Source organism: Dendrobates tinctorius, unplaced genomic scaffold (genome assembly GCF_039654945.1).
Source record: "Dendrobates tinctorius isolate UK_male_01 unplaced genomic scaffold, ASM3965494v1 ptg000334l, whole genome shotgun sequence".
Classification (NCBI taxonomy): Eukaryota; Metazoa; Chordata; class Amphibia; order Anura; family Dendrobatidae; genus Dendrobates; species Dendrobates tinctorius.
The window spans coordinates 1,082,913-1,097,814 of record NW_027362000.1 but is presented as its reverse complement, the minus strand read 5'-3'; the positions used below and the strand labels follow the sequence as shown (position 1 = coordinate 1,097,814).

At 38.3% G+C, this 14,902-nt stretch overlaps 1 protein-coding gene across 1 annotated transcript in view; it reads left to right on the top strand.

Annotated features, from left to right (window-relative positions):
• POLR1A (RNA polymerase I subunit A) overlaps positions 1-14,902 on the top strand; it is a 92,116-nt gene that overhangs the window by 63,804 nt on the left and 13,410 nt on the right. The window contains exon 27 of the mRNA XM_073562067.1: positions 565-722. Coding sequence (XP_073418168.1) covers positions 565-722 — 158 coding nt within the window. The remainder of the gene's footprint in view (positions 1-564; positions 723-14,902) is intronic.

Genomic DNA, 14,902 nt, shown 5'->3' with positions numbered 1-14,902 from the left:
TGAATACCACAGTCACAAAATTGAATCTGTTCTCATCCACTTTGGGTATTCAAACTCATGACTTGTAGCATGAAAGACAGAAATATTGCAAGTGAGCTGTGCTTTATCAGAGAATAGATCGGGCAGAGAGCACACACAAATAGCAGTCTACAAGTGGTGGATGGAGAAATCACACAGGTTATGCATTGTGTTGAGACACTGATGAAGTAGAGAAGGAGAAATCGTTGCAGGAAAGAAGCTGTGCTGTTACATGAGAGCTAGTTAATACAGCCTCATCCTGGACACACAGACCGCACAGCCAGCATTGATTACTGGGAGGAACACGTCCAAGAATGAAATTAGGAACAACTTGCAAATTTCATTTCATGGTATCTAATATATTGTTAGGGACTCTATAATATAATACTATACTACTATACTATATGTACTTTTAATACATAAATCTCTTCTCCACTTGTATAAAGCTGCCATGTAGTGGAAACTTAGTCAGATACGGTTAGCAGTGATCTCAGCCAGACTATTTTTCTTTTTTTTTCATTAATGCAGATAATTCTCCTATTCTAGGTCATGCACAAGCTGGATGTAGAAGAAACCTTCCGCATTGAAGACAGATCCCGGAAATTTAACATCTACAAAATCAAATTCCATTTCCTCCCATACGATCATTACCGTCTGGAGAAATGCCTGAGACCCGAGGGAGTTCTGCGCTTCATGGAGAATAAGTGCGTATGTGTGAGGATGGCTCTACCTGTACCTTCCTGAGACGTGTTCGATAGGGTGTCAGAGCCAGACAGGACCCATTCGCCACATCATTAAGGTCCCCATGACCAACCTGCTTTGCAAATGCTGTGTGAGCATAGACTTCTGCATGGCGGGTCGTGTGACCCTAGCAGCTTCCTTTCTGCTCTGGAGGCATGCTGGGAGATGTAGTTTTCCATCAGCTAGAGAACATTGGAAGAGCAGAAGCGATGTGAGCATTGTTGTAATGTCCCTGCTGCAACCACTAGGCGGCCTAGCAAAGCTATCTCTTCAAAACAATCCCTTTAAAAACGCCATTGCATTGCTTTTTTTGTCCATGATAATGCACCTAATTGGCAAAGTTTTAGAGAAGTCGCACACACTCCGGTATATGGATTAAGTGGATGCCCCGATACGTCTGTATGTATGTGCTCTCTGTATATACATGTGTGTATATGCTCTGTATGTATATGCTCTGTATATATGTGTCTGTGTATGTATGTGATGTGTGTATGTGCTCTCTGTATATCATGTGTATATGCTCTGTATATTTATACGTGTTTGTGTGTATATATACATGTGTGTATGTGCTCTGTATATATGTATGTGCTCTCTGTATATACATGTTTATATGCTCTGTATATTTATACGTGTTTGTGTGTATATATACATGTGTGTATGTGCTCTGTATATACACTCACTGGCCACTTTATTAGGTACACCATGCTAGTAAGGGGTTGGAGCCCCTTTTGCCTTCAGAACTGCCTCAATTCTTCGTGGCAGAGATTCAACAAGGTGCTGGAAGCATTCCTCAGAGATTTTGGACCATATTGACATGATGGCATCACACAGTTGGCGCAGATTTGTCGGCTGCACATCCCTGATGCGAATCTCCCGTTCCACCACATCCCAAAGATGCTCTATTGGATTGAGATCTGGTGACTGAGGAGGCCATTTGAGTACAGTGAACTCATTGTCATGTTCAAGAAACCAATCTGAGATGATTCGAGCTTTATGACATGGCGCATTATCCTGCTGAAAGTAGCCATCAGATGTTGGGTACATTGTGGTCATAAAGGGATGGACATGGTCAGCAACAATACTCAGGTAGGCTGTGGCGTTGCAACGATGCTCAATTGGTACCAAGGGGCCCAAAGAGTGCCCAGAAAAAATTCCCCACACCATGACACCACCACCACCAGCCTGAACCGTTGATACAAGGCAGGATGGATCCATGCTTTCATGTTGTTTACGCCAAATTCTGACCCTACCATCCGAATGTCGCAGCAGAAATCGAGACTCATCAGACCAGGCAACGTTTTTCCAATCTTCTACTGTCCAATTTCGATGAGCTTGTGCAAATTGTAGCCTCAGTTTCCTGTTCTTAGCTGAGAGGAGTGGTACCCAGTGTGGTCTTCTGCTGCTGTAGCCCATCTGCCTCAAAGTTCGACGCACTGTGCGTTCAGAGATGCTCTTCTGCCTACCTTGGTTGTAACGGGTGGCAATTTGAGTCACTGTTGCCTTTCTATCAGCTCGAACCAGTCTGCCCATTCTCCTCTGACCTCTGGCATCAACATGGCATTTCCGGCCACAGAACTGCCGCTCACTGGATTTTTTTTCTTTTTCGGACCATTCTCTGTAAACCCTAGAGATGGTTGTGCGTGAAAATCCCAGTAGATCAGCAGTTTCTGAAATTCTCAGACCAGCCCTTCTGGCACCAACAATCATGCCACGTTCAAAGGCACTCAAATCACCTTTCTTCCCCATACTGATGCTCGGTTTGAACTGCAGGAGATTGTCTTGACCATGTCTACATGCCTAAATGCACTGAGTTGCCGCCATGTGATTGGCTGATTAGAAATTAAGTCTTAACACACAGTTGGACAGGTGTACCTAATAAAGTGGCCAGTGAGTGTATGTATGTGCTCTCTGTATATACATGTTTATATGCTCTGTATATTTATACGTGTGTATATGTATGTGCTCTGTGTGTATATACATGTGTGCTTGTGCTCTGTATATTTATACGTGTGTATATATGTGCTCTGTGTGTATATACATGTGTGTATGTGCTCTGTGTGTATATACATGTGTGTATGTGCTCTGTATATTTATACGTGTGTGTATATATGTGCTCTGTGTATATACATATGTGTATGTGCTCTGTGTGTATATACATGTGTGTATGTGCTCTGTGTGTATATACATGTGTCCTTGTGCTCTGTATATTTATACGTGTGTGTATATATGTGCTCTGTGTATATACATGTGTGTATGTGCTCTGTGTGTATATACATATGTGTATGTGCTCTGTGTGTATACATATGTGTATGTGCTCTGTATATTTATACGTGTGTGTATGTATGTGCTCTGTGTATATACATGTGTGTATGTGCTCTGTGTGTATATACATATGTGTATGTGCTCTGTGTGTATATACATGTGTGTATGTGCTCTGTGTGTATATACATGTGTGTATGTGCTCTGTGTGTATATACATGTGTGCTTGTGCTCTGTATATTTATACGTGTGTGTGTATATATGTGCTCTGTGTATATACATATGTGTATGTGCTCTGTGTGTATATACATGTGTGTATGTGCTCTGTGTGTATATACATGTGTGTATGTGCTCTGTGTGTATATACATGTGTGTATGTGCTCTGTGTGTATATACATGTGTGTATGTGCTCTGTGTGTATATACATGTGTGCTTGTGCTCTGTATATTTATACGTGTGTGTATATATGTGCTCTGTGTATATACATATGTGTATGTGCTCTGTATATTTATACGTGTGTGTATATATGTGCTCTGTGTATATACATATGTGTATGTGCTCTGTGTGTATATACATGTGTGTATGTGCTCTGTGTGTATATACATGTGTGTATGTGCTCTGTGTATATACATGTGTGTATGTGCTCTGTGTGTATATACATGTGTGTATGTGCTCTGTGTGTATATACATGTGTGTATGTGCTCTGTGTGTATATACATGTGTGTATGTGCTCTGTGTGTATATACATGTGTGTATGTGCTCTGTGTATATACATGTGTGTATGTGCTCTGTGTGTATATACATGTGTGTATGTGCTCTGTGTGTATATACATGTGTGCTTGTGCTCTGTATATTTATACGTGTGTGTATATATGTGCTCTGTGTATATACATATGTGTATGTGCTCTGTGTGTATATACATGTGTGTATGTGCTCTGTGTGTATATACATGTGTGTATGTGCTCTGTGTGTATATACATGTGTGTATGTGCTCTGTGTGTATATACATGTGTGTATGTGCTCTGTGTATATACATGTGTGTATGTGCTCTGTGTGTATATACATATGTGTATGTGCTCTGTGTATATACATGTGTGTATATATGTGCTCTGTGTATATACATGTGTGTATGTGCTCTGTGTGTATATACATGTGTGTATGTGCTCTGTGTGTATATACATGTGTGCATGTGCTCTGTGTGTATATACATGTGTGCTTGTGCTCTGTATATTTATACGTGTGTGTATATATGTGCTCTGTGTATATACATATGTGTATGTGCTCTGTGTGTATACATATGTGTATGTGCTCTGTATATTTATACGTGTGTGTGTATATATGTGCTCTGTGTATATACATGTGTGTATGTGCTCTGTGTGTATATACATATGTGTATGTGCTCTGTGTGTATATACATGTGTGTATGTGCTCTGTGTGTATATACATGTGTGTATGTGCTCTGTGTGTATATACATGTGTGTATGTGCTCTGTGTGTATATACATGTGTGTATGTGCTCTGTGTATATACATGTGTGTATGTGCTCTGTGTGTTTATACATGTGTGTATGTGCTCTGTGTGTATATACATGTGTGTATGTGCTCTGTGTGTATATACATGTGTGTATGTGCTCTGTGTGTATATACATGTGTGTATGTGCTCTGTGTGTATATACATGTGTGTATGTGCTCTGTGTGTATATACATGTGTGTATGTGCTCTGTGTGTATATACATGTGTGTATGTGCTCTGTGTGTATATACATGTGTGTATGTGCTCTGTGTGTATATACATGTGTGCTTGTGCTCTGTATATTTATACGTGTGTGTGTATATATGTGCTCTGTGTATATACATGTGTGTATGTGCTCTGTGTGTATATACATGTGTGTATGTGCTCTGTGTGTATATACATGTGTGTATGTGCTCTGTGTGTATATACATGTGTGTATGTGCTCTGTGTGTATATACATGTGTGCTTGTGCTCTGTATATTTATACGTGTGTGTGTATATATGTGCTCTGTGTATATACATATGTGTATGTGCTCTGTGTGTATACATATGTGTATGTGCTCTGTATATTTATACGTGTGTGTATATATGTGCTCTGTGTATATACATATGTGTATGTGCTCTGTGTGTATATACATGTGTGTATGTGCTCTGTGTGTATATACATGTGTGTATGTGCTCTGTGTATATACATGTGTGTATGTGCTCTGTGTGTATATACATGTGTGTATGTGCTCTGTGTGTATACATATGTGTATGTGCTCTGTATATTTATACGTGTGTGTATATATGTGCTCTGTGTATATACATATGTGTATGTGCTCTGTGTGTATATACATGTGTGTATGTGCTCTGTGTGTATATACATGTGTGTATGTGCTCTGTGTGTATATACATGTGTGTATGTGCTCTGTGTGTATATACATGTGTGTATGTGCTCTGTGTATATACATGTGTGTATGTGCTCTGTGTGTATATACATGTGTGTATGTGCTCTGTGTGTATATACATGTGTGTATGTGCTCTGTGTGTATATACATGTGTGTATGTGCTCTGTGTGTATATACATGTGTGTATGTGCTCTGTGTGTATATACATGTGTGTATGTGCTCTGTGTGTATACATATGTGTATGTGCTCTGTATATTTATACGTGTGTATATATGTGCTCTGTGTATATACATGTGTGTATGTGCTCTGTGTGTATATACATGTGTGTATGTGCTCTGTGTGTATATACATGTGTGTATGTGCTCTGTGTGTATATACATGTGTGCTTGTGCTCTGTATATTTATACGTGTGTGTATATATGTGCTCTGTGTATATACATATGTGTATGTGCTCTGTGTGTATACATATGTGTATGTGCTCTGTATATTTATACGTGTGTGTGTATATATGTGCTCTGTGTATATACATATGTGTATGTGCTCTGTGTGTATATACATGTGTGTATGTGCTCTGTGTGTATATACATATGTGTATGTGCTCTGTGTGTATATACATGTGTGTATGTGCTCTGTGTGTTTATACATGTGTGTATGTGCTCTGTGTGTATATACATGTGTGTATGTGCTCTGTGTGTATATACATGTGTGTATGTGCTCTGTGTGTATATACATGTGTGTATGTGCTCTGTGTGTATATACATGTGTGTATGTGCTCTGTGTGTATATACATGTGTGTATGTGCTCTGTGTGTATATACATGTGTGCTTGTGCTCTGTATATTTATACGTGTGTGTATATATGTGCTCTGTGTATATACATATGTGTATGTGCTCTGTGTATATACATATGTGTATGTGCTCTGTGTGTATACATATGTGTATGTGCTCTGTGTGTATACATATGTGTATGTGCTCTGTATATTTATACGTGTGTGTATATATGTGCTCTGTGTATATACATGTGTGTATGTGCTCTGTGTGTATATACATGTGTGTATGTGCTCTGTGTGTATATACATGTGTGTATGTGCTCTGTGTGTATATACATGTGTGTATGTGCTCTGTGTGTATATACATGTGTGTATGTGCTCTGTGTGTATATACATGTGTGTATGTGCTCTGTGTGTATATACATATGTGTATGTGCTCTGTATATTTATACATGTGTGTATATATGTGCTCTGTATATTTATACATGTGTGTATATATGTGCTCTGTGTATATATACATGTGTGTATGTGCTCTGTGTGTATATACATGTGTGTATGTGCTCTGTGTGTATATACATGTGTGTATGTGCTCTGTGTGTATATACATGTGTGTATGTGCTCTGTATATTTATACGTGTGTATATATGTGCTCTGTGTATATACATGTGTGTATGTGCTCTGTGTGTATATACATGTGTGTATGTGCTCTGTGTGTATATACATGTGTGTATGTGCTCTGTGTGTATATACATGTGTGCTTGTGCTCTGTATATTTATACGTGTGTGTATATATGTGCTCTGTGTATATACATGTGTGTATGTGCTCTGTGTGTATATACATATGTGTATGTGCTCTGTGTGTATACATGTGTGTATGTGCTCTGTGTGTATATACATGTGTGTATGTGCTCTGTGTGTATACATATGTGTATGTGCTCTGTATATTTATACGTGTGTGTATATATGTGCTCTGTGTATATACATATGTGTATGTGCTCTGTGTGTATACATATGTGTATGTGCTCTGTATATTTATACGTGTGTGTATATATGTGCTCTGTGTATATACATATGTGTATGTGCTCTGTGTGTATATACATGTGTGTATGTGCTCTGTGTGTATATACATGTGTGTATGTGCTCTGTGTATATACATGTGTGTATGTGCTCTGTGTGTATATACATGTGTGTATGTGCTCTGTGTGTATACATATGTGTATGTGCTCTGTATATTTATACGTGTGTGTATATATGTGCTCTGTGTATATACATATGTGTATGTGCTCTGTGTGTATATACATGTGTGTATGTGCTCTGTGTGTATATACATGTGTGTATGTGCTCTGTGTGTATATACATGTGTGTATGTGCTCTGTGTGTATATACATGTGTGTATGTGCTCTGTGTATATACATGTGTGTATGTGCTCTGTGTGTATATACATGTGTGTATGTGCTCTGTGTGTATATACATGTGTGTATGTGCTCTGTGTGTATATACATGTGTGTATGTGCTCTGTGTGTATATACATGTGTGTATGTGCTCTGTGTGTATATACATGTGTGTATGTGCTCTGTGTGTATACATATGTGTATGTGCTCTGTATATTTATACGTGTGTATATATGTGCTCTGTGTATATACATGTGTGTATGTGCTCTGTGTGTATATACATGTGTGTATGTGCTCTGTGTGTATATACATGTGTGTATGTGCTCTGTGTGTATATACATGTGTGCTTGTGCTCTGTATATTTATACGTGTGTGTATATATGTGCTCTGTGTATATACATATGTGTATGTGCTCTGTGTGTATACATATGTGTATGTGCTCTGTATATTTATACGTGTGTGTGTATATATGTGCTCTGTGTATATACATATGTGTATGTGCTCTGTGTGTATATACATGTGTGTATGTGCTCTGTGTGTATATACATATGTGTATGTGCTCTGTGTGTATATACATGTGTGTATGTGCTCTGTGTGTTTATACATGTGTGTATGTGCTCTGTGTGTATATACATGTGTGTATGTGCTCTGTGTGTATATACATGTGTGTATGTGCTCTGTGTGTATATACATGTGTGTATGTGCTCTGTGTGTATATACATGTGTGTATGTGCTCTGTGTGTATATACATGTGTGTATGTGCTCTGTGTGTATATACATGTGTGCTTGTGCTCTGTATATTTATACGTGTGTGTATATATGTGCTCTGTGTATATACATATGTGTATGTGCTCTGTGTATATACATATGTGTATGTGCTCTGTGTGTATACATATGTGTATGTGCTCTGTGTGTATACATATGTGTATGTGCTCTGTATATTTATACGTGTGTGTATATATGTGCTCTGTGTATATACATGTGTGTATGTGCTCTGTGTGTATATACATGTGTGTATGTGCTCTGTGTGTATATACATGTGTGTATGTGCTCTGTGTGTATATACATGTGTGTATGTGCTCTGTGTGTATATACATGTGTGTATGTGCTCTGTGTGTATATACATGTGTGTATGTGCTCTGTGTGTATATACATATGTGTATGTGCTCTGTATATTTATACATGTGTGTATATATGTGCTCTGTATATTTATACATGTGTGTATATATGTGCTCTGTGTATATATACATGTGTGTATGTGCTCTGTGTGTATATACATGTGTGTATGTGCTCTGTGTGTATATACATGTGTGTATGTGCTCTGTGTGTATATACATGTGTGTATGTGCTCTGTATATTTATACGTGTGTATATATGTGCTCTGTGTATATACATGTGTGTATGTGCTCTGTGTGTATATACATGTGTGTATGTGCTCTGTGTGTATATACATGTGTGTATGTGCTCTGTGTGTATATACATGTGTGCTTGTGCTCTGTATATTTATACGTGTGTGTATATATGTGCTCTGTGTATATACATGTGTGTATGTGCTCTGTGTGTATATACATATGTGTATGTGCTCTGTGTGTATACATGTGTGTATGTGCTCTGTGTGTATATACATGTGTGTATGTGCTCTGTGTGTATATACATGTGTGTATGTGCTCTGTGTGTATATACATGTGTGCATGTGCTCTGTGTGTATATACATGTGTGCTTGTGCTCTGTATATTTATACGTGTGTGTATGTATGTGCTCTGTGTGTATATACATGTGTGTATGTGCTCTGTGTGTATATACATGTGTGTATGTGCTCTGTGTGTATATACATGTGTGTATGTGCTCTGTGTGTATATACATGTGTGCTTGTGCTCTGTATATTTATACGTGTGTGTGTATATATGTGCTCTGTGTGTATATACATGTGTGTATGTGCTCTGTGTGTATATACATGTGTGTATGTGCTCTGTGTGTATATACATGTGTGTATGTGCTCTGTGTGTATATACATGTGTGTATGTGCTCTGTGTGTATATACATGTGTGTATGTGCTCTGTGTGTATATACATGTGTGTATGTGCTCTGTGTGTATATACATGTGTGTATGTGCTCTGTGTGTATATACATGTGTGTATGTGCTCTGTGTGTTTATACATGTGTGTATGTGCTCTGTGTGTATATACATGTGTGTATGTGCTCTGTGTGTATATACATGTGTGTATGTGCTCTGTGTGTATATACATGTGTGTATGTGCTCTGTGTGTATATACATGTGTGTATGTGCTCTGTGTGTATATACATGTGTGTATGTGCTCTGTGTGTATATACATGTGTGTATGTGCTCTGTGTGTATATATGTATGTGCTCTGTGTGTATACATATGTGTATGTGCTCTGTATATTTATACGTGTGTGTATATATGTGCTCTGTGTATATACGTGTGTGTATATATGTGCTCTGTGTATATACATGTGTGTATGTGCTCTGTGTGTATATACATATGTGTATGTGCTCTGTGTGTATACATGTGTGTATGTGCTCTGTGTGTATATACATGTGTGTATGTGCTCTGTGTGTATATACATGTGTGTATGTGCTCTGTGTGTATATACATGTGTGCTTGTGCTCTGTGTGTATATACATGTGTGCTTGTGCTCTGTATATTTATACGTGTGTGTATGTATGTGCTCTGTGTGTATATACATGTGTGTATGTGCTCTGTGTGTATATACATGTGTGTATGTGCTCTGTGTGTATATACATGTGTGTATGTGCTCTGTGTGTATATACATGTGTGTATGTGCTCTGTGTGTATATACATGTGTGTATGTGCTCTGTGTGTATATACATGTGTGCTTGTGCTCTGTATATTTATACGTGTGTGTGTATATATGTGCTCTGTGTGTATATACATGTGTGTATGTGCTCTGTGTGTATATACATGTGTGTATGTGCTCTGTGTGTATATACATGTGTGTATGTGCTCTGTGTGTATATACATATGTGTATGTGCTCTGTGTTTATATACATGTGTGTATGTGCTCTGTGTGTATATACATGTGTGTATGTGCTCTGTGTGTATACATGTGTGTATGTGCTCTGTGTGTATATACATGTGTGTATGTGCTCTGTGTGTATATACATATGTGTATGTGCTCTGTGTGTATATACATGTGTGTATGTGCTCTGTGTGTATATACATGTGTGTATGTGCTCTGTGTGTACAGTGGGGCAAAAAAGTATTTAGTCAGTCAGCAATAGTGCAAGTTCCACCACTTAAAAAGATGAGAGGCGTCTGTAATTTACATCATAGGTAGACCTCAACTATGGGAGACAAACTGAGAAAAAAAAATCCAGAAAATCACATTGTCTGTTTTTTTTTCATTTTATTAGCATATTATGGTGGAAAATAAGTATTTGGTCAGAAACAAAATTTCATCTCAATACTTTGTGATATATCCTTTGTTGGCAATGACAGAGGTCAAACGTTTTCTGTAAGTCTTCACAAGGTTGCCACACACTGTTGTTGGTATGTTGGCCCATTCCTCCATGCAGATCTCCTCTAGAGCAGTGATGTTTTTGGCTTTTCGCTTGGCAACACGGACTTTCAACTCCCTCCAAAGGTTTTCTATAGGGTTGAGATCTGGAGACTGGCTAGGCCACTCCAGGACCTTGAAATGCTTCTTACGAAGCCACTCCTTCGTTGCCCTGGCGGTGTGCTTTGGATCATTGTCATGTTGAAAGACCCAGCCACGTTTCATATTCAATGCCCTTGCTGATGGAAGGAGGTTTGCACTCAAAATCTCACGATACATGGCCCCATTCATTCTTTCATGTACCCGGATCAGTCGTCCTGGCCCCTTTGCAGAGAAACAGCCCCAAAGCATGATGTTTCCACCACCATGCTTTACAGTAGGTATGGTGTTTGATGGATGCAACTCAGTATTCTTTTTCCTCCAAACACGACAAGTTGTGTTTCTACCAAACAGTTCCAGTTTGGTTTCATCAGACCATAGGACATTCTCCCAAAACTCCTCTGGATCATCCAAATGCTCTCTAGCAAACTTCAGACGGGCCCGGACATGTACAGGCTTAAGCAGTGGGACACGTCTGGCACTGCAGGATCTGAGTCCATGGTGGCGTAGTGTGTTACTTATGGTAGGCCTTGTTACATTGGTCCCAGCTCTCTGCAGTTCATTCACTAGGTCCCCCCGCGTGGTTCTGGGATTTTTGCTCACCGTTCTTGTGATCATTCTGACCCCACGGGGTGGGATTTTGCGTGGAGCACCAGATCGAGGGAGATTATCAGTGGTCTTGTATGTCTTCCATTTTCTAATTATTGCTCCCACAGTTGATTTCTTCACTCCAAGCTGGTTGGCTATTGCAGATTCAGTCTTCCCAGCCTGGTGCAGGGCTACAATTTTGTTTCTGGTGTCCTTTGACAGCTCTTTGGTCTTCACCATAGTGGAGTTTGGAGTCAGACTGTTTGAGGGTGTGCACAGGTGTCCTTTTATACTGATAACAAGTTTAAACAGGTGCCATTACTACAGGTAATGAGTGGAGGAAAGAGGAGACTCTTAAAGAAGAAGTTACAGGTCTGTGAGAGCCAGAAATCTTGATTGCTTGTTTCTGACCAAATACTTATTTTCCACCATAATATGCAAATAAAAGGAAAAAAAAAACAGACAATGTGATTTTCTGGATTTTTTTTTCTCAGTTTGTCTCCCATAGTTGAGGTCTACCTATGATGTAAATTACAGACGCCTCTCATCTTTTTAAGTGGTGGAACTTGCACTATTGCTGACTGACTAAATACTTTTTTGCCCCACTGTATATACATGTGTGCTTGTGCTCTGTATATTTATACGTGTGTGTATATATGTGCTCTGTGTGTATACATATGTGTATGTGCTCTGTATGTTTATACGTGTGTGTATATATGTGCTCTGTGTATATACATGTGTGTATGTGCTCTGTGTGTATATACATGTGTGTATGTGCTCTGTGTGTATATACATGTGTGTATGTGCTCTGTGTGTATATACATGTGTGTATGTGCTCTGTGTGTATATACATGTGTGTATGTGCTCTGTGTGTATATACATGTGTGTATGTGCTCTGTGTGTATATACATGTGTGTATGTGCTCTGTGTGTATATACATGTGTGTATGTGCTCTGTGTGTATATACATGTGTGCTTGTGCTCTGTATATTTATACGTGTGTGTATATATGTGCTCTGTGTATATACATATGTGTATGTGCTCTGTGTGTATACATATGTGTATGTGCTCTGTATATTTATACGTGTGTATGTATATATGTGCTCTGTGTGTATATACATGTGTGTATGTGCTCTGTGTGTATATACATATGTGTATGTGCTCTGTGTGTATATACATGTGTGTATGTGCTCTGTGTGTATATACATGTGTGTATGTGCTCTGTGTGTATATACATGTGTGTATGTGCTCTGTGTGTATATACATGTGTGTATGTGCTCTGTGTGTATATACATGTGTGTATGTGCTCTGTGTGTATATACATGTGTGTATGTGCTCTGTATATTTATACGTGTGTGTGTATATATGTGCTCTGTGTGTATATACATGTGTGTATGTGCTCTGTGTGTATATACATGTGTGTATGTGCTCTGTATATTTATACGTGTGTGTATATATGTGCTCTGTGTATATACATATGTGTATGTGCTCTGTGTGTATACATATGTGTATGTGCTCTGTATATTTATACGTGTGTGTGTATATATATGTGCTCTGTGTATATACATGTGTGCTTGTGCTCTGTATATTTATACGTGTGTATATATGTGCTCTGTGTATATACATGTGTATGTGCTCTGTGTGTATATACATGTGTGCTTGTGCTCTGTATATTTATACGTGTGTATATATGTGCTCTGTGTATATACATGTGTATGTGCTCTGTGTGTATATACATGTGTGTATATACATGTGTGTATGTGCTCTGTGTGTATATATGTATGTGCTCTATATACATGTGTGCTTGTGCTCTGTATATTTATACGTGTGTGTATATGTGCTCTGTGTATATACATATGTGTATGTGCTCTGTGTGTATATACGTGTGTGTATATATGTGCTCTGTGTGTATATACATGTGTGTATGTGCTCTGTGTGTATATACATGTGTGTATGTGCTCTGTATATTTATACGTGTGTGTATATATGTGCTCTGTGTGTATACATATGTGTATGTGCTCTGTGTGTATACATATGTGTATGTGCTCTGTGTATATACATATGTGTATGTGCTCTGTATATTTATACGTGTGTGTGTATATATATGTGCTCTGTGTGTATATACATGTGTGTATGTGCTCTGTGTGTATATACATGTGTGTATGTGCTCTGTGTATATACATGTGTGTATGTGCTCTGTGTGTATATACATGTGTGCTTGTGCTCTGTATATTTATACGTGTGTATATATGTGCTCTGTGTATATACATGTGTATGTGCTCTGTGTGTATATACATGTGTGTATGTGCTCTGTGTATATACATGTGTGTATGTGCTCTGTGTATATACATGTGTATGTGCTCTGTGTGTATATACATGTGTGTATGTGCTCTGTGTATATACATGTGTGTATGTGCTCTGTGTATATACATGTGTGCTTGTGCTCTGTATATTTATACGTGTGTATATATGTGCTCTGTGTATATACATGTGTATGTGCTCTGTGTGTATATACATGTGTGTATGTGCTCTGTGTGTATACATATGTGTATGTGCTCTGTGTGTATATACATGTGTGTATGTGCTCTGTGTGTATATACATGTGTGTATGTGCTCTGTGTGTATATACATGTGTGTATGTGCTCTGTATATTTATACGTGTGTGTGTATATATGTGCTCTGTGTGTATATACATGTGTGTATGTGCTCTGTGTGTATATACATGTGTGTATGTGCTCTGTATATTTATACGTGTGTGTATATATGTGCTCTGTGTATATACATATGTGTATGTGCTCTGTGTGTATATACATGTGTGTATGTGCTCTGTGTGTATATACATGTGTGTATGTGCTCTGTATATTTATACGTGTGTGTGTATATATGTGCTCTGTGTGTATATACATGTGTGTATGTGCTCTGTGTGTATATACATGTGTGTATGTGCTCTGTATATTTATACGTGTGTGTATATATGTGCTCTGTGTATATACATATGTGTATGTGCTCTGTGTGTATACATATGTGTATGTGCTCTGTATATTTATACGTGTGTGTGTATATATATGTGCTCTGTGTATATACATGTGTGTATGTGCT